The following is a 26586-nucleotide window of genomic DNA, read 5'->3' as shown; positions in this document are numbered from 1 at the left end:
TTGGTGTGAAAAGCGTTGTGTGCTGTATGAGACGACGGCTGCAAGCGTGCAAGAAAAATAACCATGACACGCATATTCAGCGTTTGTTACAGCGTCTGGAGGATCAATCAAATGGATTAAAAATGTAGTTCCACCGCTGCAACACAGCAGTTACAGCCATGCTGTGTACAATCTAATTGCAGAGGAAGTTGCTCAGTACTAAAGAAGAACTTTATTTGTGTTTGAGTGAGGTAGGATGTCACATCAATAGCAGCTGATGAGAACGTCAATAGATAATTTCAGAACTGTAACAAAGCCTGACAACATGTCGCTCGTCTCTCACTGGGTCAAATATGAATCAAATCTTGTTAATACAATTACCTGCTTCTAACAAGGTTCTCTGCCTGCTTGTGATTGTTCTCCCCCTGCCTGTATCTTGTTAACTGTCAGGTTTATTTATTGACTCTGTCTGTTCTTGTTAGTTTGTTATCTCAGCTCAGGTATAAGCCTGGAGGGGATCATGTGTTCAGTCCTCTTTGTGAGGGCGTGTGTGTGTGTGTGTGTGTGTGTATCCTTCTGTCTGCAGGTAATCTCATACACTACTGGATCCATCAGCCTAATATTTCCTTGGCACATTCATGCCTGTATGATTTAGTAAGATTCCTAACATACAGTCAACGCTTAGGGGTGAACTTAAAGAGCAGCTCCCGCATGTTTTAAGACATAAAACGCTCTGCTTGAAATCATAAATTGTGTCTGATATGTTTTTTCAGCAAAATATATGTTTAATTACCTTGTAAAAATCCTCCCAAGGCATCTCCTCCTTTTCCCTCATTAAAAATTCCAGAATCTGCATAGGCCCCGCCCACTATGCAAATGTCCAACCGCCCCCTATGTTGCGAAAACAAAACATGTCTCTGCCATCGTTTAGTGGCAACTTGTTGAAGCTTAGCTAGCTTGAAATGTAGTAATTAGTAGTAGTAACGTTAACGTTAGTAGTCAGTAGTGAGTTTGCAAACATTACATGGCTGTTACAGCTGGCTCGCGCATCGCCGAAGTGGTTGCCATAGGTTACACATAATGATACGCATAGCGTCACCCCGTCCATTAACGTGATTGGCTCCTTAGGTTTGTGACGTCTCAAAGCTGCCAATCTGAAAACGTGTTGATCAGCCTGTCCTTGGTACACTGCAGTTTAAAAGCAGACAGGCCCAGCCATGGAGATGACTGCTGATGTTGTCCCTGATATGTCTTGTAGCACATGAAGAACACCACATGGAGATGTTTACAAGGTTAAACACTGGATTTTCACACAAAGGGGTCTTTAATACCCCTTTCCCACCGAAATTAGCGCACTGATGCAGGTCTTTCAGACCCGGGAAGGCCTGCCTATTGATGCCGATTGTCTCTTTTCCCATTGCCAGTGAAGTATACTCCTTGCGATCTCTTTTCTGCTGCGTCACCGTCTGACATCACAAATGGCGAGAGACAGGGTTCGTAAACATTGAAGATGTTACGGTGGTTAGGTCTTTATCGTATCGATTACTCATTCAGTCTGTGTATCAAAGTCGGCGCCGACAAATTTGGAACGATGTTCGAGCGCTGCTCGGACGGAGACAGGCGGAATTTGTAGCTTAGATGACGAGGAGTCACAGAAGTTACGTTACATTTAAAGCCAATTATTAACGAAGATTTTTAAGTAACAAGTTTTGCAAACACACTGAACATGTATGTGATTTTTGTTTAATTAAATTGTATAATTACGTTTCAAAGGTTTAAAAGTACCATCTGTACTATTTTTTTTTAAGAACGGGTATATCTGAAGTTTCTAGAATCTTTGTACAGTGAATTACAGCCATGATTTTTCAGCAAAAGTTATGCTGAACATGCCCAACCTTCTTTATGCTCTATTGGTGGCAACAGAGGCCCCTGACAGGTAAAGTGTCCTCGTCAACTCTCTTCTCTTTTCCCTAGTTTCACTGATTCCTCTGGTTTTGGGATCAAACCTGAAAGCTCATTGGTTTTAATTTGAACAATGCCAGGAGGTGCTGCTGCTTCATCCTTAGAGTGGTACACTCCTCCTGGGTGAGGTTTACACAACATAAATACCAAAAGGTCAGACACCTGAACTGCATCAAATCACTCGCACGAAAACTGCAGTTTTAGCACATTCGTTTTCTACATCAGCAACTTTTGTACCATGTCTACAACTTCCATCTCTATGACATGTCTGGTGTGTGCTACAGCAACAAATCTCAGAGATGTGGCCAGTGTATGTTGTGCTTAAGGTTGCAAATCATATGAATACAAGTGATTCTTAAGGTTTGTGCTGAGACGAGAGGTTTTGATCGTACGCTACTGTCAATAAACTTGGTTTAAATTCTTACCGGCATTCAAGCTGTTAACGTTTGAGTCATTACTACACACATATGAACGCACAGATTTTGTTCGACCTTGCTAGTGTCGCTATGTCTCACCTCTGGAGGTATGGAGTCCAGCCCGGCGCAGTTTTCATTGCACTTGTCGTAGACGAGACGTAGCTTGCGGAACAGCACGGAGAGCATGCGTAGGTGCTCCTGGAGCTTTCCCAGCCTGTCCTGGTGGGTGTTTGGGTGGTAAGTGACTCCATTAGGCAGCTGAGAAGCACCACAGAGGAAACATTGTGTTAAGCAAAGTACAAGCCTAGTATTTTGCTAGTGCTAATAAAAAGCAACAGGCATTGATCCCCCACTGAGCGCTACAAGCACAACAAACCCCCTTAGTGAAGATGCACATTTACACTAACAACAAAGCATAGCTTCCATTCTACTCAACAATAACAGCTATATAGAGGAACTTGAATGTGTCGACATGTTTGTGTTTGTGCCACATTATGGTAACAGATCTTGATAACACAACAGTTTAAAAATTAAAGGTTAACTGCCTAAGCTGCTGTGATTTTTTCACTCGTTCGCAGACTGAGAGCGGCATCACCGGCTTTTAACTACAACAAGCGCTAAAGAGCAACAAGACTTGTTTTTATTGAGAGGATCGACAAGCCTCCGGGGCAACGCTGTCTGATTATAAACATCCTACATAACATGAAACAAGTGTGCCTCAGGGCAAGCGAAATGAAGAGGGAGACAGAGAAGGAGAGAAACAGGGGGGGAGACAGACAGGCAGAGAGGGGAGAGGAGATAAATGAAGAATTTTTATGAGTATAAAGGCAGGCTGTGATCTAAAAAAAACAAGTCACAACAATGCTGTTTGTGCATTCTGTGGCTGAGGCGTGTTTGTTTGGCCTGTCTGTGGCTGAGATTTTAACAAGGTGCAGGAGAGGCGTCTCAGAGGAGCAGGCAGACATCCATGATAAACTCACGCTGACCTCGTCTCCAGGACACAATCAGAGCTGAACTACATGTGACCTTAAAGGCAAACCGCCTAAAAGATCATCCCTTCATTGCTCTTATTTACCATGTAATGTTTCAGAAGGACTCGTAACACCTGGGTTAGTTTCACCAACAACAAATGTCGAGCAAAAAGTTCATATCTGGTAAAAGCTGCTGCTACAGAAAGTAGTTCCCTCTTTAACGCTGAGAAATCTGAGGACAGCAAACCCGTTGCTTTGCTTGTGCTGGATCTCTCTTCATAAACACTTTGACAACATCGCTGCTGGGAAATGTGCATATTTCTCATCACAACATTTTTGCACTGCTTGGCGGACAACAAACATTTATACAACTCTGTCAAACATTGATTTCAACAATCTGGTCTCACTCGATGGCTTCTTAACATATGGCAGAGTTTGGATTGCATTGTTGATGTCTGAAGAAAAGAGGCCCTATTCAGCAGCACAATCAATTGTTTTCATGAGATCTTTGACCCTGTTTACACTTGTTTTCACCGTGCTTTTGGTCACAAAAAATCACAAATGGACAGCCAGGCCACGTAAGCATTCACACCTATGTCTGTGGCTGCTTCTTAAGTCTCTTATTTGATAGCTCCTCGCTCCTCGCCCGAACCGGAAGTCGGCGCCATATTGAGGACCGTCTCAAAGCTCTTATCGCAGCTAGGAGGAGCGAGGAGAGAGGAGTGAGTTCCGAGGAGCGATAAGCGAGGATACACGAGAACAGCCTCCACGGAAGTCTTTTACTGGCCGACACGCCCCCTTATTAGATATCAGTTAGTGATTGGACGCTGCAGCAGATCGGACTTCTGTGAAACTTCACATCACCGGAGTTTCATATCGCAGAGAGGAAGAAGCGGACCTTAAAACAGACTTTACAGGGCGCCTTGAAACCGACTATAAACAACGTTGGTATAATGAGTTGGTATTTGACAACCTGTGATCGATTAGAACGAAATATTGATCATAACTTGTCATAAAATATATAAAATGCAGTGAATAACTGCAGATTTGATTTGTTTTCTGAGTCAACATCTGAGTAAAAATAAGTTGTCTAAAAATCAAAAGTAGCAAAAACAGATTCATTTCTATTAAATTTAATCTAAAGAAATACCTCTCGTCATGATCAGTTATTTCCCTGCCAACTTTTATTACAGATGAATGAATGAATTCAGAGGGAGCAGGAGAGTCTCTCTGTCAGCAGGTAACACTTTTTACGTGTGAGAGTGATCATCAGGTCGGGTTTGATCAGCGTGACGTGATTTCTATTTATCCTGAAACTTTTAGCCTAATAAATCATTTTCATAGTTCATGAACAGACAGTATTTGGGCTTATTAAATAATGAATTCTGATCAGATGATAAGTGATCAAAAATGTAAATAATTAACAAATAATATAAAGGCACAGTGCTGTAAGAAATGTCCGTATGGCTCTGCAGCAGGAACACAGACTGCAGCCTGTTCTTCATGTGCAGGTGTTTGTTACACAGGAAACAGGTTACAGAGAGGAAACACTGTTACTGTGTGTTTTATTAGAATTAATACAGTGCACATGTGTGCAAACACAAACAGCTGTTAAAGCAGACTGACAGCTGATCCAGCGGTGATCGGCTGACGCGATCATCACAAACGTACGTCGCAGCACGTGACGCTTCATCGAAAAGGACGTCTCATGTCTCTTAAAAAACATTCCCTCGTTTCCTCTCTTGGTTTCCTCGCGTCTCTCCTTGCATCTCTGGTGGGACGGACTAAGACGCAAGTGAACGACGCAAGTGAAGGAAACATGGATGCAATTTAAGTGACTTGGGAAGCAGCCCATCATAAGTCAACAAGGTCTCCAGCTGACTATTTGTGTTCACAATTTATAACTGCCTATGGCACTTCTGAAAGCATTTAAAGGGTCTTCTCTGTCGCCAGTCAAGCAACAGATCTCTTTACCACACATTAGCTAAGAAAACAAACATTACAAGAACTTAAATACATGTCAAGGACGTAGAAACTGTTGAGACGAATCTTCGTGTTTTCAAACGCCTGCAGGCTGTCAGCAAAACAAACACTACATCCTGCAATGATGACTTATTTGCATGTGAAGTTCTTATCAAGGACACATTAGCATTAACACTACATAAGGCATGTTGTTAAACGCAACCCAGACTACCTCAAGTTTCAGAGATAGCATTACAATATTTCTTGGTGGTTGTTTAAACTTCTATTTTGTGCCGTCCACGATCCAATCGTCAATGATACATTTTAAAACCAAGTGTAAACAGCGAGCTAATAATCGAGCTTCACATAAATACTCAACTCGTGTTTTTACATATCGAGAAATATCTTAATCAAGATCCAAGCTATTTTCTTCTTCCTACTGAGACAATAAGACACTTCATCAGCTGCCCTAATGTTCAAGCATCCTCAAGAAATCGTGCAAAATTCCTCTTAGCAGGCTACGGACTAAGAGTAAACTTTTTACTACCATTTTATTTTCTTTGTACTTTGTAAGCGTGTGGCAAGCTCTTCCATTTCATGCTCAGTCTGCTTGCACTGTCTGTTTTTTCAACATGCATCAAAACACTGTTTCAAAGAATCGCCTTTCCGAATGACAGCTGGTTCGTTATATGTGCACAACAGTACTCTGTCATGTTGTTACTATTTCAGTAGATTCTTTCTTTTTTTAAATTTCGTGTTCAACTTTTCCTGTTACATGAGTGTATTATGCTGTTTTATCTTTTATATTGATCTGTTGTGTTTCTACTTCTTTCATTCTTCTTATGGTGTTAAGTGTCTTTGGGAAAAATATCAAAGACGGGAAGCAAGTCAAACAGAAAACTAAATGCACAGTGTAACCATATCTGACAGGTGTGTGGGCTGAGAGACAGCGAGTGGGACAGACCTGCATGTTCCTGAGAAGCTGGAATATCTCCATGGTCCTGAGCACAATGTCTTGGACCGTCTCCTGCCCGATACGACACAGAGAGGCTGTGTTGACATCCCGCGCTGCCTGGGCCTGCTGCTGTTGCTGCGGCGGAGGAGGCTGCCCCCCAAAAGGTGACACAAGCGGAGGGGTTGTCATGGTGGCAGCAGAGGAGGATGCTGGTCTATGGGGGTCTAGGTCCAGGTCCAGGTGAGGTAACCTGTCAGGCTATTCCACACCAGCACACCCTTACATGCCTTCATGAAGTGAGAAGGAGAGGAAATTACAAGTAAAATACCATAAGGAGGAAGAAAATATATCAAGTTAATGGAACTAATGCACTTCTGAGATGAATTACTTAAAAGACAAAAGTAGTCGTATTAATGTTTAATGACAGTAAGCCACAGTAGTATATTTATTTAAGTACAACAACATTTATTCACTAGGGAAATGCAGCTTGGCTCTCTAAAAGCTTCATAACTGTCACAAATCAACTAAAACGAAGCGCTGTCTAGCTAAAAAAGATTAGACAGGTCAAGTCTCCGAGCTAACGTTATAGCCTGTCATATAAGTTGTATATCGGGATGTCAGAAGCAGTTAAACTTGCCGTTACATCAGTGCAAGTCTGTTAGATGCTATTCTGGTCTCTAAATTCCCCACCCTGACGCGATCAGTCAGATAACGGCTTAATGAGCTAACATGTTAAAGTGGAGTGGCTGTCACCAAAGCTAAGTGGACAGTCACACTGCACGACAATTCAGCTTTCTTTCGGTTCATATATTTGTCTCGTTTGACTATTTCAGTCTACGTGACACCCAAAACCACAGTGAGAGTTCATATTTATCTTAAAGTATATCAGACGACGTGTAATGTTACCTGTGTGGTGATAATTTATCTGTTTTGTTGACATGTCAAGTTCCCTGCTCTGCTCCTACAGCCTCAGCTGCCGCAAGTATCGCGAGATTTGTTCGTGACACCGACTGATGGCGGTAAATGATGGTGTAGACGTGCCACGAAATGTTATTTTGGAGTTATTTCGTGTGATATTAAGGAGAAGATTTGTTGACTTTACTGATTTAAATTTCATATAATTTGATATTAAATACAATCCATATTTATATATTAAATGGACACCCTCCAACTAAAAGTTTCGAAATAAATGTCATCATTACGGTAAAGCAAGACGCACTGCAGTTTGTTGAGGCTACTTAGGGTAACAGCGCCATATGCTGGTGTGCTCTTATATAACAGTCAAGTCATACACGTCTGAGTTCATCAGCCCCCAGGCTAATTTACACCACATCATTGCTTCTCATGGGTCATTATAACTTTTTTAGTAAGCATATTTCAAATTCATCCCCTAAATGGGTTATGTTGTCTACTCTGTGTTAAATCAAACCCTTCAATGCAGCCACCCATCCATTACTTATAGAGTACAGCTGTGCTTGGATTATTTTGAGAGCCATCAGAATTCAAATTAATTTGAAATACAAGACGTGTCAGACATAGACAGAAGGCTCTGCAGGACTGCTTCCTCAGCATGTGCTCTGCCATGCAGCAGAATTACTGATCAGACTTACAGAGAAATGAGAGCTTTATTGAAAAAAATGAAAAGCTTTGCCTTCAGGCTTGAGTGGAGCTGAAAAAGTAGATTAGGATGCCTATTACTTAATTTACATTATTCATTCAAATTTGAGGTTACAGACTGGATTTCAATTTCCTTTTATCTGGAACACATTTTGTGTAATAACAACCTGAAGCTTTTTTTTAATCATTCTCTTCTCTCTTCTCTTCAAAAAAAATACCATATCAACATGCAGCACTGATATGAAAACACAGTGTCAAGTTCACTTGACTGCCCGCAACTTCTTAATTGCAGACAGAGTGCTGGTTAGCTTGTCAGGATGAATGAGTGTTATTCTTACAATCCCCATCTGCCACATCGCCAGACCAACTGAGGCATGCTGTCTGGAAATGAGTTTCTCCATAATCATCCAGCCTGTCTTCTTGGTGTGTTTAATTGGGAGGAGAAAGTATCGATGGTGAGTGGGCGGAGGCAGGTAGTGTGGGAAATGTGCTTTCTCAGCTCGGTTGCTGAACAATAAATTTACCTTAAAACAAACAACAAAATGTGTTTATACGTCCCAAAAAGGTTAAAAATGTGGTTGTGTGAGTAATGTGGTAAATGTGTATGTTCATCACGGAGGCAGGGTTGAGGAGGCAGCCGTCTGCGGGCCCTTTGCTGCCCATCAGATCATCTATCATCGCTGATCAAAGAGATGAGAAAAAAACAACAGTGTGTATTGATCACACCAAGGCAAGCTGGTGGAAAATGCTTTGAATTTAAATGGCTTTTTTATGTTCGTGTAATCGAACCTCATTGAGACAAAATATTCTTGTAAATTCAAGAGACCTTCATTCATCACAAGGCAATGACTTCACAGTTATTAAAGCTTCATTTTGCGCAACTTCTTTCCGGTTGCCACATTCAAAACCTTCAGGAAGAGTGACCACATATAAATTCAAAATATGAAACAAATAGGCAGTACACTATCTTATTAACAATGTGTCTCATGCAGCATGTGGCTACATCATGTAACTGAGGCCTGATGACAGGCAGATGCATCATTCGACCCACGCTGCAGGAGCTTAAACCTTGAACATGAGAGAGTGGGGCAGCATGTCATAGTGAAAAAAGAGAGACAGGTGGAAAACATGGAAAAGAAAAAGCTTGGAGGGAGAGTAAATGATAACAAAAGGCTAGAAAAGGAGACAACCAGAACCCCTCTTGTGAGGAAACACAAACCATGTAATGATTAATAGCTGAGGGGGTATCAGGGCTAAAAAGGATTAACCAACCACCTTTGTGCATTACTTGTGCTTTAATTAAATACACACTGATCTGGTCCCTCCAGGATTATACGTTTAATCGAGAGAGAAGGAAGCACAGTGGTCTCCGCATGCTCACTGCAAACTTCACCTCCAAAAGTCTCTGGACACGAGACACAAGAGACTTGTACTGAAAATATTCGGACAATTGACTACTCCATATTTAAGAGGCCTTGTGCGTTGTCACTTCATGTCCGATAAAAAAACTTTAATTAGAGAAGAAATATCTAATCTTCATGAATCAAAAAAACAAAAGGTATTTTCAAAATTAAAGCCTTAAAGTAGACACCAGCAAGCAGTGTGTCAGTTGTTGTTAAAGGAGCAATCCGCCCCTGGAAAAAGCCACTGTCAGTCAAAGCTGGTGTTCTTTATAATCGATAGAAGCAATAATATTTGAAATTGGCGCCATAGCTGTGGAGAAAGTTGTACAAACAGCTCAGCGGTTTCGCCCATTCTACATTTTCTACAACACCCAGCGTGCATTGCGCCCCTCCGTCTGAAAGGAACGGCCCAGCGAGAGACGTTGGAGTGAAATAGTATAGTTTTCCAGTCAAGGACTTTGATCGCTGCAGGCAATGGCTCAGAGCGGTAGGCTACAGAATCCGAAATGCGACGAGAATATACGGATATAATATATGGATTGTCTAAAAAAGACATGACATCGGATTCGGGCATCCTGGATTGAGGAAGTGTTGTTGATGACAGGTTTTATGTAGTCTGGCGGAGGTTTTCCAGGGTCCACTGGAGAAGCGGATCGCTCCCTCCAAAGGCACAGAGTGAAATTGCATTTTTTCCCTACCATCATGGCATTAGCTCCCCATAATAACATGATGGGACTGCGGTTGAAAATTGGACGAACTGGCCCTTTAATGATCCCCTTGACCGTGTCTCTGTAGCTCAGGAGCTCCTTAGCTCTAACTGCAGGACCAGCAGTTAACGCTTCAGTGTAGATTTTATGACATTATAAATCAGATTTTGACACAAAGACACATCAGACATGACCTTGAAAAGGAATATTTCATTGAAAAAATTTATTTCAGCTTGTATGTTACAACTTTAGGAAAGGCACTTGATCACTGAATGCTCTCTGCAAACAGTAGTTATGAGGTTGCACAATTGAAGTAAACTTACATACCAGATTGTGTGCAAATAAGCTATGTGTAATAAGGTTAATGCTAAAACAAACCATATGTTTGCAGCTTGGTTTTCTCACATACATTAACAGTTACTGAACATGCTATTCATATGACGAGAGTACATAAGAGATAAGCTTTGACTTTACACAGTGCGTTGTAATTTATATTGCAACATGAATACACTTGAAATAAAGGCAACTCATGAATATCAAAGTTTTAGGGAAGTTAAAACGTTCTATAAAAAAAATGTCATCTTTCATTCTTTGTTGTTTCAATAGAAACATTTCTTCACTAATTTTATAGTCATAAGACTTAAGACCTTCGGGTCCTTTGAGCAGTGCAGAACAATTACATTTATCACCAGCTGTATGCAGCAGTTTGACTTTATCCTGCTCGGTTCAGATGCAGCATTTAGGCAGCTTCCTACATCTCGGGGTCCTCACACAGCTTACACTCAGGCTTCTGGTCGGCATGTCTCTCTATTTGAATCGTAACACGGTGGAAGTTGTAGGAGGAAAAACAGGCCTGTGTCATTTCTCTTAGGACAGTCTGAGCGTCCACTGACTCATCTGTGGAGGAGAGGAAGACAAACCAAATGGCAATAAACACGTTAGTCACCTTGTGTGTTTATGCTGAATATTTATCATAGGCCTTAAAAACTCAGCACTCAGTTCAGCACTCAGAGTTTCCACAAAGATGAAAAGCAAACATCCAGAGGCATGCTAGCAGCCCCTTGAGGTTGTATTGCTCAGTCATAGACTCATTTCACACTAGAAAGCAAAATTGTTGGATATAGGGGAAAAATTGGAGAGATGCAATTCTTAAAAAGTTGGTCTTAAAGAGTTTAACTCTATAGGGAAAAGGCTCAGCTTCACAGTCTGAAACTAGCCATCAAAACTGATCTGTATTTAATCTGCGGCTGCACTTTGTCAGCTTTAAGACTCAGCCTCACTTTGAGCTGAATGCTAATATTAATGTTAGCAACATAATGGGCTTTTAGCCCACATTAGCAAGATGTTCTACTTCTCTTCTCATTGACTTGTTACTCATTTTCTTCATCTTCCATTTGGCACACTTGAAAAAATTCTTCTACACAGAGGCACTTTTGATGCTACATTACAGTTGACCTTTGACCTTTTGGGTAACAATGTCGTCACTCCATTATTCGCTCCCTTTAGCCCGAGGTTTTCTTGACATATGTCCAAAAATATTTATAAGAGACCGCAGTGACCTCTGACCTTTGACTGCAAAGTTGTAATCAGTTTATCCACAAGTGGCTGTTTGTGCCAAATGTAATGGAATACCCTGAAATATAGGCTTTGCTGTGATATAGTGTTAATGAGAAGGGACAATAGTGAGGTCACGGTAAGTTTGACCTTTGACAACCAAATTCTAATCAGTTTATCCTTGAAGTGATAATCTTAAAGATTTTCATTTAAATAGATGTCTGTTAAGTCACTATCGCCGGATGAGGCAACAAAATGGTAAATGAGTGACTGCGTGTCTGTGGCGACATTTGCGGAAAAAAAATCACTTGCGGCACCCAGTTAGTGACGCGTTTTCCATCAGCCAGCAGTGGTTGGTCTGCCAGGGAGGGTAGGCGGAGCTAAGCGGCTGCTTTTCCGGTCTCTGCAAGTGTTGTTAGTAAACAGTAATCTACTATGGCTGAACAAACAAAGAAAAGATGGATGACTACAGATACAACTTCAAAAATAAGTGAAAATCCAAAGAAGAAGAAACAAACTCCTTCCAATACTGACTATTGTGTTAGAGGCGCCAAAGAGAACAAAACTAAAATCTTCAAAATATCATCTTTCATCAAGTTCAAGTGGACGTATATCTGCCAGTTTGGAAGATCATCCCTCCAGGTGGTCCTGAGATATCACGCTAAAAAATAGATGGACATTCAGACAGACATCCCAAAAATATAACGCCCTCGGCCACAGAAGTTGCCAGTGCTGAAGCATCAAGAAGAGATTTAACTTTTCAGACAGCTTCTCCTTGCACAAGAGAATGTGTTGTAGCGCGGCAGTTTCTTCTCACCTATAGCCACATGCGCAGACATTACAGCCTGGTTCATGGTGAGGGCCCACATGTGAAGATTGTGGACCGCCGTCACCCCCTTCATTGACAGCAGATGACTCTGCACCTCGCTGTGTCTCACACCCTCTGGAGTACCTGAGTTATTAATTAAACAAAGAGAAAGTAGACTGTATATGTATATAACACTAAGGGCAAACACTGTACAAATCTTTCATTTCCTTTGGGCCTTACCTTCCATCAGGACAATAAGAATATCCCTCATGATGGTGAAGGTGGTGCACAAAACAAAGATGGTGAACAGGAAGGTGCAGATGGGATCAGCCATCTTATATTCTGGCTGAAAGAAACACATTGCACAGAAAATTAAGGTTAAGTAAGGTTAATTATTTTTTAGGCTTGACAATAGAAGACAGCCAAAACTGGTTGCCATAATCTGCAGATACCGCTAACGTGCCAATAATGTTGTGCATCCCTAGGCTCAAGTAACCTAAAGTAATTGTTCCAATATTGGTTACACAGAAGAAGGAGACTCAAATAATAAAGTCCAACACTGACAAGTGATACCTGACCCAATTTCAAAAAGCCTTTTTGTATTTCACACCTTGTCCATACTCATCACCTTCCCCTTTAAGCATTACTCTGCAAGACACACTTTGTGCACTCCTAATGACACTCCTACCTTGAAGTAGATAATGATGGCGCTGATAAACACGGCGATGCTCTGGAGAAGATCTCCAACCAGATGGACAAAGGCGGAACGTATACTAGCATTGGCCTGCTGAGCCCTCCGTCCTGAAAGACGATAGAGTTAGGGTTGTGGGGTAAGGGTTAGTGATGGGGGGTTGCTTAGGGTTAGGGTCTGGAGTGGGGTTGCAGTTAGGTGAAGTGTTAGGCTAAGGTTGGCGGGGGTTAGAGTTCTCAAGCAAGGGTTAGGCCTAGTTAGTTAGTGTTTATTGTGGGGGTTAGGGAGCATACCTTTATCAACTCTGTTTTGCTCCATTTTGACATGGTCATCATTCGAGTGGGTATCATTTAAGATCTCCCCGTTTCCTTTCACGTGACTGTGGCCATTCCTTTGCGAGCTGAGACCCCCGTGACTGTGGCCGTGGCCCGACTGGTGAAGTACAATGGCCATGCTTTTGGGAGTAGATATTTCCAAAGTATTAAACAACAGAACACAAGATGCATATTGTCCCTGTTGTTAAGTTATGCATTTCATTCATTTAAGTGGTCAGTTATCATTTGATGATGACTCCCTTGTACTGGCTTTATTAAAATTGCAAATATTCAAAAGCGCACTGATTAAATTGTAATAAATTCGGACTAAATGGATATATTACTTACATAATATTAGCCAACACAGCACAACCAGAGGTAATGAGCATGATAAGGCGATGGATGGTGTAGTCATCACTGATGAGGCGATCCACCGCCAGGTAAAACAACAGTCCACTTACCAGCCAGATGGTGAAAACTGACAGCAGTGCACCAAGGATCTCTGCATGGGTCAAGAGATTGGGAGAGGAAGGAGGAATGCAAATCAGAGAAAATACAACATGAACTGGTTGTCAAATATCCACTGAACGCCGATCTGGTTAACAGAAGTTTCCATGTGTAACCCAGGCTCTTTGAGTGGATAGACTAACTGCTATCTTGTTCAGAGACTTGCCACATCTGTGGTAACCATCCAATGACTGGCAACAAATCAGCACGTATGCATGGCCTCTTCAGTAAACTTGAATTCAGACATGTTGCAGGGTGGAGAGACTGTCTCTCCTCTCAGAAAACCGGAGTTACACAAGTAACCTCCCCATTTCTATCGTTTTCAGACTGTCTCTGGACCCAAGCACACCCTGCTGCTCTTGGGGCTCTTGGGTTGCAAGGGCAACATGCCATAAGGCCCATTAGATTGCAAGGAATATATGGAATGTGCATGCAGACAGGTTAGGGTTAGGGTTAGGCCTGCTTGGGCTAGCCTGCCCTCTTAGATGTCTGTTGGATTGCATCCATAACCAAATGCACTTTGGTGACCGGTTGCTCAAGGCAGTTAGGTTTGTAACAAACAAAGAGCTCCTCTGTTTTCACATAAGCATGTTTCAGATGAAGGTACATCCTTAAGGCCCTGTTGTGGCACAACTCTAGAGGGTGGGCATGGTGCTGCTAGCTAGACAGTGGCTCACAAGGGAAAGCAAGTCTCTCAAGTAGCATGCAAGACCTGAGGGTGGAAAGCAGAGTTCTGGCATCACATCACATAACCCTAACTTCAGGAGGCTGCAGTTAAAAGATCATGGAGCTCTCCAATACATTTGCCCACTGAATATAAGAATGGATTCCATAAAGTCTCTTGAAACTTAACTTAACAAACCATTCAGTAATGATAACTGTAAAGTAAACACAAGTAAAACTGCAAAACAAAGGGTTAAATGTTGGTGAGATAGGAATCATCGTGCTTTGAAGTATGATAGCTGCCAAAAAAGTAAATGTGGCCAATACAGTACCCGCACGATGCCAGCCATAACTGAGCTTGTGTGTGGCAGGTCTGGAGGAGAGCCAGAGGGATATCAGGCTGATGATGAAGCTGGTGAAGTCCACCAGCAGGTGGACAGCGTCCGTCATTAATGCAAGACTTCCTGCAAAATACCCACCTGAAGAAAAAGATGCAATTAATAAATTCACATAATTACAATATGACTTTATTTGAAATTATTTGATGTATATCAATCCTATAGTGTCTAAGACATTCGACACTAAACCGCATATGTCAACCTTTTGACATTGCTAGAGCAAAAGTTCTATGAATGTCTTAAATGTACTAAATTTTTGGCCACAAAAAAGTGGGGATGGAAGAGAGGAGGAGCAGAGGAAGTAAAAAGAGACAAAAACAAAAAGCTTCAATGATGAGTAGGAGAAATGGTGTCAAAGTCAAGAACAAATTACTGGCTGATGTTAGAACAATATGACTCACCAAGGAATTCACCGATCATGAAAATCAGGCAGATGCCAGAGACCAGATACAACCTCCTTCTGGCAACTTTCTTCTCTTGTTCGCGATCCTCCAGTGCAAGGTTGTTCTCGTGGCAATGCTTGATGCAAACATCTTTCTGGGATGCTTCCTGGTTTGGCACAATGTCTCTGGATAGACATTAACATGAGAATAAATACAGAAAGTGGTAGAGCAGTGGGCTTGCCTGTCCCACGCGAAGAATGGTACATATCCACACCCGTTCTATCCCTGCCTCTAGGAGAGTAGGGAGCGGTAGGGAGGTGCAATCAGGGTGGACTTGAGTAGGGGGAATAGGGAGAGTAGGGAGGGCAATCCGAGTGCACTCGAGTAGGGAGAGTAGGCTTCCAGAGGTGCAATCCGAGTGCACTCGAGTAGGGAGAGTAGGCTTCCAGAGGTGCAATCCGAGTGCACTCGAGTAGGGAGAGTAGGCTTCCAGAGGTGCAATCCGAGTGCACTTGAGTAGGGAGAGTAGGCTTCCGGAGGTGCAATCCCAGTGCACTCGAGTAGGGAGAGTAGGGAGAGTAGAGAGGTGCAATCCGAGTGCACTCGAGTAGGGAGAGTAGGGAGGGCAATCCGAGTGCACTCAAGTAGGGAGAATAGGGAGAGTAGGGAGGGCAATCCGAGTGCACTCGAGTAGGGAGAATAGGGAGAGTAGGGAGGGCAATCCGAGTGCACTCAAGTAGGGAGAATAGGGAGAGTAGGGAGGGCAATCCGAGTGCACTCAAGTAGGGAGAATAGGGAGAGTAGGGAGGTGCAATCCGAGTGCACTCAAGTAGGGAGAATAGGGAGAGTAGGGAGGTGCAATCCGAGTGCACTCGAGTAGGGAGAGTAGGGAGGGCAATCCGAGTGCACTCGAGTAGGGAGAGTAGGCTTCCAGAGGTGCTATCCGAGTACAAATCAAATTAACAAACCCCAGCAGATCTCAGACCAGTCCCATGTGGAACAAACAGTAGTTCTTCACCACATTTACATGATCCAAAGACACAGCCCACAGCACAACTGCCAACATATATTATTTACTTTGACAAACTACCTGTTTGAACCTGCCGTTCATGCGTGCGCTGCATCTTGCATCGCATTGGTTTTTGTGGGCATGCGCAGGTGGTACATCATATACTGATCATGATCTATGAGTGGATGAACCACTCAAGTTTATGCTTTGCCTTCAGTAGGATCTCCTGATCTCTTATGCCTTATTATAATTTGATATTTATTTATTATATTTATTCATTTTGTTTTATTTTTTGTTATGTTTCTGTTAAATGGCTTGTTTATTTCTGTATTTATGGATCCCCTCAAAAAACGAGATGACACATCTCAAGGGTTTATTCCTAATAAAGAATTTCCAACAACAAACTACAAATACAGTTTTTTAAATCCCACAAACAGACCTTTGACTGTAAACATATTCTACAGTTCAAATTTTACTTCGTATACTGCTAAAATGAAAGAATAAAAGATTACCGTTCCACAACAGTGTATTTGTTCTTCAGGTCCGACACAGAGAAATCTCTCTGTGGATCCACATTGTTAGACATGACCAACATATCCGATGGAGATATTCCTCAAAGTGGAAAAAAGAATTCCCAGAGTAAAATAAAATAATGCTTTAAAAAATCTAATGTGACTGAAAAGTCCTTCTGAGAAGACTAGTTTTGTTAACCCATGCTTTCTATTCTTTGTTATGATCTTCTTTGGCCCTAGTTGCCTCCTCTTGTTAAACAACAGTTTAACAGTTTTAAACACTCCAGGGTGAAACCGGTTAATATGTGATCCAGCCCTGTAACATGCAAATGCATGGCCTCCTAAGACACCTGTAATGGTGGGTGTTGCCAAATTTTAAGACCTTAATGTATACCTTTAAAAGACACAAAATATCTATCAGCAACATGTTGGTAAGGAAAGCCCCATGTAGCCCCAAAAGTTAAACATAAATGTAACATTTATTAATCAGTTTGTAAAGTCAGCAATAAGAATATTAAAATAGGTGGATGGGGCATTTTGCTCTGGACCGCCCACTTCCTTGAACCGGCCTGCACAAGGTAATTATACAATACAAACAAAGTGCTGTCTGATATTTACAGTTCTATTGCTTTAGAGGGGAGGAGATTCTCCAAAGCCAACTTAGGCCATGTCCACACGGAGACGGGTTTAGGAGTAAACGCCAAAGTTTTTTGTCGTATGGTCGTTTCGTCCACACGGAACCGGCGTTCAGGAGCCCGTATACGCTAATTTTTGAAACCGCCTCCCAGAGTGGATGAATCCCTAAACGCCACCCTGGCGTTTCCGTGTGTACAGCCTATACGGATCTTTCTTGAATCGCGCCGCCTCTGTGCGTCGCGCATGCGCTAACCATCGTCTTCTACATGTGTCTCTTCTTTGTTGTTACACTTATACGCATGCTCTATTTCTTCTTCTCTGGTTTTTTGTATTTGTGTGGCTGCGTTACAGCGCCACCCACAGGCCGGTTGTATATATTACAGCGTTTCAGCGGTTTCGTGGGGACGCAAACATTTCCTGACACGGCGCCGTGTTTACGGAAAACTTTTTCAAAACGAAGTCGGCTTCGTCTCCGTGTGGACATGGCCCTAAGTTGCGAGAATACACCTGGGTCCTTGTTTACCAAGAGATGAAAAGCTGGAAGGGCCCCATGATAGATTTGATTAGACTTTGATTTTAGACTTTTGGAACAGGAACTACTGGAAAGGCAGGAGGTTGTGGTCTGAATGCTGTCTGTTGGGGCTGTTGGAGCTTGGCAAACTCAGTCATATCTTGTTTTATAAAAAGGTCCTGCTAACTGGGTACAGGTAGATAAACTAAAGTCCATGTAAAGAAAAAAAAAGACCAGAAATAATGTTCCCCAAAATAGCCACCTTGGTACATTCACACTTATAAAGATAGACTTTAATGAGTAATTCAATTCAGCTTGTGCGTTACAACTTTACAAAGCCAATGTCATGTAAAAAACACTTGATGCTGCTCACAAACAGTACTTCTGAGGTTGCTGGACAGCGCTCCATGCATATAATTATTTATCGATGAATATATTTACATACCCGGCTGTGTTTCAATGCCTACAGCTGTAAACTATGTTTGAGGTCGGTGCTGAACACTAATGCTAAAACAAACAGTACTTAAGCTGCGGGCCAAATGGTTTACATTAAGTCACAAGATAAACAGTACTTATGATGTACGTTTAGGGTAGTAAATAGACATCTAACACACCTAATCATGTAACATGTATAGATTTTAAAAAGATGAACTTTTACTTTCTACAGTGCGTCGTTATTTCTATTTCATCATGAATACACTTAAAAGTAAAGACAATGAATATCAAAGTTCAAGGCAAGTTAAAACTTCACAAAGGGCAAGGAAGATCAGATACCTTCTTAAAACATTTCACACAGACTTTCATTCAGGCACATTTCTTTGAGAGTGTCAACACAAAGGCACTTAAAGCACAGTCATGAGACTTTGGCATTAATGTCATAGTGAGAAATAGGAACAGTGCAGAACGACTAAATGTTGCGATCTGAGGTTACAGCAGCTATCGCTTGGTCTTAAGCTGCTGCTACATCTTGGGGTCCTCACACAGTTGACATTCAGGCTTCAGGTCGGCCTGTCTCTCCATTTGAACCGTAACAGAGTGGAAGTTGTAGGAGGAGAAACAAGCCTGTGTAATTTCTCTTTGGACACTTTGAGCATCCACCGACTCATCTGTGGAGGAGAGGAAGACAAAGAAAATGGCAATAAACACGATAGTCACTCTGCTGAATATTTATGTGCCTTAAAAGCTGCTTCAGAACTCAAAGTTAAATCAAAGACAAGAAAAATGTCCAGATTCATGCTCGCAGCCCCTTGAGGTTGTATTTCTCATTCATAGTCCGTAGAGAAAGAGTCTGTGGGCTCATTTCAGACTACAAATCAAATTTGAGCGGATGAAAAAAAGGGAGATAACTGCTAGTATTAAAGTTTTTTAATAAAACGCCTGAGTTTGACTCCGGAGGAATGGCTACTTTATAACTAAAATTCATCTTCACATGCACTTAGTCAGCATAAACTGTAAGACTATACCATGCCTTTAGGTGAATGCTAAAATTACCATGTTGACGCTACCTTGCTAGCCTGTTAATGTCAGTTTGTCTTGTCTCAACTACCGACTGAGAAAAAAATATTTCTTCCATTTCCTTATGTTGACAAGATTGACGTGGCCAAGTTCCATTTCATCACTTGATGTCCTTTTTTTTATTTCATCTCCAATTTGGCAAACATAAAACAAGACTTGATCAACATCTAGTATATGGCTTGGACCATACACCACATTTCCATTTAAATGTTGTTTGTTGTTTTTGACTTTATTAATATTACTATTGAGACAGCTAAACGTGTGCAGCATTCAAGTCCAAAACAAAGTTTCCCATTTGAAAAAGGAAAATTGAAAAAGTTAAAAATAAAATGTAACTTTTTCTTCTTCCTGCTCCTGTTTGTTCATGGACAGTGTTAAGTATTTGAAAAAGTGTATCATAGATGTTGTGTTATCAAGCGCTGAAGTGAGCAAATAGACTGAATATGAAATGAAATTAAAATTGTAATCTAGTGTACATAATCATATCATATCGTATCGTATCGTATCGTATTCTATCGTATCGTTTTGTATTGTATTGTTTCGTATAGTTGTGTTGTTTTGTTTCGTATTGTATTTTTTTGTATCGTATCGTATCCTATCGTATCGTTTTGTATTGTTTTGTATCGTATTGTTTTGTATTGTATCGTATCGTATTGTATCGTATTGTATCGTATTGTTTTGTATCGTATAGTTTTGTATCGTATCGTGTTTTGTATTTTATCGTCAGCCTAAGCACCTATTTGAAGTTAAATATTTTTAAGACAGCTCACGCTTTCACAAGAAATTATGTTTGGCAATTTAGCAGGGCTATAGTATCTTCTCACCTATAGCCACATGTGCAGACATTACAGCCTGGTTCATAGTGAGGGCCCAGATGTGAAGATTGTGGACTGCTGTCACCCCTTTCACTGACAGCAGATGACCATGGACCTCACTGTACTTCACACCTGCTGGAGTACCTGAGTCACAGATAAAAAAAGAGTTAAAGCAGAGTGTAAATGTAAGACTTTAAATTGCAAACATTGAGGATGAGTTTTTAGGTCTTACCTTCCATCAGGACAGTAAGAATATCCCTCATGATGGTGAAGGTGGTGCACAAGACAAAGATAGAGAACAGGAAGGTGCAGATTGGGTCAGCCATCTTGTATTCCGGCTGAAAGATTTAAATAGTACACAATTAAGGTCAAGTATTATCTGACATGTTAGTCATCTGTATTCCTGCATCTTTTCCCACCTCTTTTGGTTTCCACACTGTTTTCTAGCATACAACCAAAGCCTGCAGAGACACCAAAACTGCTCTCTGTCTCTCGCCTACAGATTCTGTATTTATATGCAGAACCTGTTTCTACAGATTACATTGAGATTAAACCCTGCTTGCAGGTATGTTTGAGAAAGACGTTGGAAGCAGTTGCTGACCAGCTTGACTTTTGTGGGATGGCCCTCTACCTTTGACCTGGTTGACCTCTACTGGCAGGTCTAGATGGACCCAGCATATTAGAGAAACAACCATAGGCCTGGATGAGTCTGAAAGCATCCCATTTGGCTTCTGCAGAGCCCAAGCAACATTTTAATATCTTGTGTAGAAGCGGCCTAAGTGAGTTCCAAATACTGTATTTGGACAACATTTCAATATATGACAAGTGATACCTGTCTTCAGGGGCAGATTCAGAGGGGTGGCCAGGGGTGGCCTGGGCCCCCCTTGAAATCTGATTGGCCACCCCTAGTGTCACCCCAAAATCCTAAACTAGGATTGGCTATTTGCCTTGACAGAGGCGGGACTTGTGTTAAAACTATTTGGACTGTGTTGCAACAGGCTGTTACTAACTTACTTCCCATTTCAATGTAGCACGTTTCCTTTAGTACTTTAAATTGTTACTCTGACCACACATCTTCTGTTTGAGTCCTTAAAGAATTAAGGTTAGAAGGAAGGGTTAATTAAATGCTTTTCATTTGCGTTTGTGTGTGTGGACACATACTTCATGCCACCCCAGCCTAAGTCAGTGCCGCAGTTGGGCCACCCCAGTCAAAAAAGTCCGGATCCACCCCTGGGGTCTTACAGTTTCTTTACCCAATTTAAAGATGCCTTTAATTCAGTCCCAGTTAAGACTCCTCAACTCCTTTGATTGGTTTAAATGTCACTCTGTAAGACTTCCTTCACTCTGTGCAGGACTAAAGAGACTCCTTACCTTGAAGTAGATAATGATGGCACTAACAAGAACACTGATGCTCTGGAGAAGATCTCCCACCACATGGACAAAGGCAGCACGCACACTGGCATTGGCCTGCTGAGCCCTCCCTCCTGAAAGAAGGTAGTTCAGTGAGATCCATGCTCAAAATATAAGTATACATTGGATTATAAACCTATCAGTCTACCATATTTGAAAGAAATTGATAACAACTTGGAAACTTGGAACCTACCATGATCGACCCCTTCCTGTCCTTTTCCGTTCTTGAGACTGTGGCCATGCCCATGTGAGCTGAGACCCCCGTGACTGTGGCCGTGCCCGTGTGAGCTAAGACCCCCGTGACTGTGGCCATGGCCAGACTGGTGAAGCGTGAGCGCCATGCTTTTGAGAAAAGGAACAAAGCATTTCCAGAGTATGAAACTAATCAGCTCAGAGATACAAGGCATTCTGACAACATAACCCAAATTTCTTCCACGGAACTGGATTAGTATTGCCGTCTTCTTTGAATTGGCTTAATAATAAAAGAAATATTAAAAAGATGAACCTTGCGCTCAGCAAAGCTTTAGAAATGAGAACTGAGGACGTGTTTTACTCACACAATATTAGCCAACACGCCACAACCAGAGGTCATGAGCATGATTGTGCCCTCAATGGTGTAGTCGTCATTGATGATGCGATCGACAGCCAGATAGACCAACACCCCAGTTACCAGCCAGATGGTGAAAATGGACAGAAGAGCACCCAAGATCTCTGCATGAGGGAACAAATGAGGAGAGTGAGGGGAAATAAAAATTAAGAGATACAACAAGCTGCGTTTTTCCCAAAACAAGGAAGACCGGAATCTACTTGAAATTCAGTAGACAGTTGATTAAGTTAAGTTACAAGACTGAGAAAGACTGTTTATACCATGTCAAAGTTTAGCGGTGGGCCAATTATGGATAAGCTTGAATAATCACATTGAACTGTTCTAGTTCATCCCTGTCCAATAAAGCATTAGTTAATTCTGAACAGAAAGCGGCTGAACTAACACTGAAGGTCTTAATTGTAAACCTGAAAATTTTGCCAGAAAATTTAAATGAAAGTAAAGTTGAAAACCTGCATCCACCTGTCACTATAATTAAACCATCCTGGATTAACTGGATTGTACTGTTTAAATATCACATTAACTTTTTTTAAATTGACAGCAGCTATTGAAAAGTAAATGTCGACACAGTACCTGCCCGATGCCAGCCGTAGCTGAGCTTGTGTGTAGCAGGTCTGGAGGAGAGCCAGAGCGATATCAGGCTGATGATGAAGCTGGTGAAGTCCACCAGCAGGTGGGCAGCGTCCGTCATCACCGCAAGACTGTCTGCAAAATACCCACCTGAGAGACAGACAACATAGTCACGTAAATATTGTACTATTTTACTTCTGAAAAGCCACATTTATACTTGTGTGCAAAGTAATTAAAACACAAATGAGGCTATAAATATAGAAACGAAGACGGAACAGAATAAAAGTTTAATTTCGTGTAAAAGTCACGAGAAAACTCAAAAGAACTTCTGATGAGAAAAAGCAAGGGAGAGGAACAGAGCAAAGACTGGAGCACCTCATTGTTGCACAATTAACCATAATCACACAGCGGCCATTTTCATCTGACTTCACTCCCGTGACAGAAAGCTAAAATGCTGTGTCATGTCTTAATGTTGTGTTCCAAGTTGTAATCCATATAAGGACATTAAAGACAGATAGTAAAGTCTGGAGGGACATGCGGCCATATTGAAGTTAACAATATATTTCATAAAACATTAACTACTGTTGGAAAAACAGCTTATGTTAGCATTTAGCTACTCTCTTGCTTATATGGATTTTAGCTGGGAGTGGGCTTACATTAACATTTGTGTAACACAACATGAAAGGAAAGGTGTAAATTCATAGCTAATGGTAATGCTAGCTAGGCAGTGGTTGAACACCAACATTAGCTGTTGTCTTACAGTAGCTAATGTGTTATCAAATTTGCTGTTTAACATGGCTCACTGTCCCACCAAAATTTTACTATCAGTAATCATATCTTTTGCTGATCAATCAGAAAGTTGATAATAAAGAAGATAATGGCCGCCATATTGGCCATGTTAAGATGTACAATAACAAGAGCGCTCTAAGCTAATGTTATAGCATGCTAACATGCTCCAAATGCCAAAGTTAGCTTGCTAATGTTTATACTGGTATACTACTGACCATGTTCACTACATTATTTTCAAGGGTCACCATGCTGACATTTGCTAATTACCACAAAACAGAAACCACACTTGACTTTAGAGGAAACAATCAAGCCAACGGGCTGCTTATTATCAGGTGTTACAGACAGAGGCATCAGGCACAGTGCTCTAATGATGGGAAATGTTGTGGCTGTTGAAGTATCAGACAGAAAGAAAAAGACACAGAGTAGGTAAACAGGTATTAAAGGGAGGCAGATTGACAGAATGACTCACCGATGATTTCACCGATCATGAAAATCAGGCAAATCACAGAGACCAGGTACAACCTCCTCCTGGCATGTTTCTTCTCTCCTTCACGATCCGCCTGTGAATGGCTGTTATCATGGCAGTGCTTCATGCCCCCAGCGCCGTTCATCTTTGATGTCTCTTGGTACGCCACACTGGATTTACATTAACATTAGAATAAATGCAAGAGTCAATACAACTCAACATTCAAAATCTGTACAGCATTCAACATCCCCTATCCCTAGACCCTTATTTCCTACATCTGTTGCATTAACATTTGTATAAGTTGCATCAATTATCAATCAGTTACAACTATCAATCAAAATATAATTTCACTGATGAACTCTTAAGCCTTTAAAATATGTCAACTGTTTTAGAGCCCAGTGCGTCTTCTTAAGATTTGCTTTGTGCAACAAATCGAAATCCAATTAAGATTTTAATTTCCTTTCATTAAAGAGACGTGAAGTGTTTATCGAAATGTGTGACCGTTTACATGAATGCATGATAAGATTAGCAAAATAAGCCTGCAGAAGAATGTTAGTCTCGCCTACAGCACGTTACAAACATTTGCACAAGTATGTGTGTATACAGGAAACTTAAAGTACAGGGGGTTGATTAGATATTACTAATCACACTGAGTAAGCCATTAAGGTTATACAAGAGAAAAGTTGAATAATGGAACTAATGAGGTCACTTGAGGTCAATTAATAGCTATGTCCACTTAGAGAAAATAAGCTCCTGGTTAGGGAATATGAGTGAAACATTTTTATAGGTATGGCAAACCTTTTTGGAAAACCTCCCATCGCACCAGCTTGTTTCTGTAATAGTCTAACTGTGTTGAGGATGTGCTGTCTGTCTGACCTATGAGGTGAGAAGTTGCCCTGCGTCTCTTATGTTTTAAGTTACTTAATTTTCTATGTTCCATTTTTTAATTTCTTTAAAATGTAGGGTCTATTATAGATGATATTGTGTTGTCTTCAATGAAATTTATCCTTTATCCATAGAAACAGTTATTGTTTAAGATGTCCAAACTTGCACACTTCCCTTCGTGCACACTTCCCTGTGTTTATGACTTTCATCTCCTTCAGGGATGACCGGATACAACCAGTGAAAAAAAAACCGGACAGAACTGCACGTTTGCACACTGCTAAACCCTGCAGCAGACCCCAGACCCGTCCCGTGTGGAAAAACCAGCAGACCACAAACAGAGGAACGTGGGCAAAGACCCAGCCCAAACAGCCACAATGGATACTTTACTAAAGATAGATAAAACTGTGTGTGGTTTATGCGACACTTATAGTTAATCATTTGCGATAAAATAAGGAATAAATGAACACATCAATGAAACAAATCAATTTGTTCATGATGAACAGCAAATAACACGTTCATTTATTCACTGTTGACTTATTTTATACATTATTATCAAATTGATTTATTAATTAAAATAAGGAATAAAATGTTACCTTTCCACAATAGCGTACGTGTTCTTCAAGTCTGACACCAGGGGAATTTTCTCTGGATCCTTTGGCATGAACATGACTGACGTCTTTGAATAAAACGAATATTCAGAGAGTCCTCCAAATCGATAAAAAAAATGCCCGAATAGATAATAATACCTAAAAAACTTAAATAAAAATACTTTGAAACTACAGTTTTGTTTGTCAAAACGTAATTGCTATTTTTTGCAGTAAATTTTTCCAGCCTTTGTTGTCTCCTCTTGCTAAAACGAGTTTAACAGTCCTTAGACATCCTACTTAATCCATCCAGGGTGCAAATAGTGAAATATGTGATGCAGCCTTGTGACTACCACCGTTTGCACCGTGTGCAAATACATAACCGCTTGCAACAGTGCCTATAAAGCGGGGTGCTGAGGGAGAAGGTGACGGCGTACGGTGATTAAAATAGAAATATAAAATTTAAAAACCAAACACAAGATATCGTAGCAAAGATGACTGATTTAGCCTAAATGTGAAGCTCAAAAACAAGTCCATGTCCTACTGAATGAAGCCCTAAAAGATGGAGATAAATTCCCTTTGATCTAATCAAAACTGGGGAGGGGGGTTCGTTTCTGATCATCCGACCACAACCGTTAAATTCACGCTAGCCACGCCCACCTCCTCTGATCAGCCGGCACTCTGATTATACAATAAAGTGCCGTGCGCTCTTTCCCCGTGTGTTATCGTCACATGCTAGGATACTAGGCTTCCTCATTTCCCTTTAAAAACAAACTGAAGTCGTTGTTGGGTGTAAATGTCCTTTAAATTTTGCCTCAAGTTGCCTCCTATCTGTCTAAAGTTGATTCAGTGTTTCCTATTAATTCTCTTCTCACAGAGGCACAAAAACTGTTATCAAAAGGATGATGTCCATAGCTGAGTTCCAGGTTAGAAAACTATAGGGAATCAGAGAATTAGCTAGCATTTGAAAGCTTCAAGATCAATCAGCAA

At 41.2% G+C, this 26586-nt stretch overlaps 3 protein-coding genes across 3 annotated transcripts in view; all 3 read right to left on the bottom strand.

The window, feature by feature from the left end:
* med30 (mediator complex subunit 30) overlaps positions 1 to 7232 on the bottom strand; it is a 45923-nt gene extending 38691 nt beyond the window's left edge. The window contains exons 1-3 of the mRNA XM_069681587.1: positions 7152 to 7232; positions 6255 to 6532; positions 2457 to 2615 (exon numbers count right to left, since the gene is read on the bottom strand). Coding sequence (XP_069537688.1) covers positions 2457 to 2615; positions 6255 to 6434 — 339 coding nt within the window. The 5' untranslated portion in view covers positions 6435 to 6532; positions 7152 to 7232. The remainder of the gene's footprint in view (positions 1 to 2456; positions 2616 to 6254; positions 6533 to 7151) is intronic.
* A 3491-nt stretch (positions 7233 to 10723) lies between these two features.
* On the bottom strand, positions 10724 to 16894 carry LOC138608693 (proton-coupled zinc antiporter SLC30A2-like). Its single transcript, XM_069681252.1, has 9 exons — positions 16812 to 16894; positions 15309 to 15475; positions 14842 to 14988; positions 13688 to 13841; positions 13319 to 13479; positions 13023 to 13135; positions 12575 to 12680; positions 12344 to 12478; positions 10724 to 10869 (listed from the first exon to the last, which is right to left on the bottom strand). Exons 1-9 carry the CDS (start codon positions 16892 to 16894, stop codon positions 10724 to 10726), a joined length of 1212 nt encoding a protein of 403 aa, XP_069537353.1.
* A 2024-nt stretch (positions 16895 to 18918) lies between these two features.
* LOC138608865 (proton-coupled zinc antiporter SLC30A8-like) lies at positions 18919 to 25676 on the bottom strand. Its single transcript, XM_069681446.1, has 9 exons — positions 25606 to 25676; positions 24131 to 24297; positions 22876 to 23022; positions 22256 to 22409; positions 22003 to 22040; positions 21660 to 21772; positions 20521 to 20626; positions 20298 to 20432; positions 18919 to 19064 (listed from the first exon to the last, which is right to left on the bottom strand). Exons 1-9 carry the CDS (start codon positions 25671 to 25673, stop codon positions 18919 to 18921), a joined length of 1074 nt encoding a protein of 357 aa, XP_069537547.1. The 5' UTR covers positions 25674 to 25676.
* Positions 25677 to 26586: the final 910 nt, after the last annotated feature.

Source organism: Semicossyphus pulcher, unplaced genomic scaffold, assembly GCF_022749685.1.
Source record: "Semicossyphus pulcher isolate SPU_LCO1_2020_fin unplaced genomic scaffold, fSemPul1.0.p SCAF_5, whole genome shotgun sequence".
Classification (NCBI taxonomy): Eukaryota; Metazoa; Chordata; class Actinopteri; order Labriformes; family Labridae; genus Semicossyphus; species Semicossyphus pulcher.
This window is presented reverse-complemented; position numbering and strand designations above follow the sequence as displayed.

What these genes read in the sequence shown, in the direction of transcription:
- LOC138608693 (XM_069681252.1), bottom strand. Translation starts at nt 16,894, where the DNA reads ATGTTGGTCATGTCTAACAATGTGGATCCACAGAGAGATTTCTCTGTG. An exon ending in CATGATCGGTGAATTCCTTG is followed by an intron (nt 14,989 to 15,308) that starts GTGAGTCATATT and finishes CTTTTTCTTCAG; the next exon opens with GTGGGTATTTTGCAGGAAGT. An exon ending in GCTGTGTTGGCTAATATTAT is followed by an intron (nt 13,480 to 13,687) that starts GTAAGTAATATA and finishes TACTCCCAAAAG; the next exon opens with CATGGCCATTGTACTTCACC.
- LOC138608865 (XM_069681446.1), bottom strand. Translation starts at nt 25,673, where the DNA reads ATGCCAAAGGATCCAGAGAAAATTCCCCTGGTGTCAGACTTGAAGAAC. An exon ending in CATGATCGGTGAAATCATCG is followed by an intron (nt 23,023 to 24,130) that starts GTGAGTCATTCT and finishes TCTGTCTCTCAG; the next exon opens with GTGGGTATTTTGCAGACAGT. An exon ending in GGCGTGTTGGCTAATATTGT is followed by an intron (nt 22,041 to 22,255) that starts GTGAGTAAAACA and finishes TTTTCTCAAAAG; the next exon opens with CATGGCGCTCACGCTTCACC.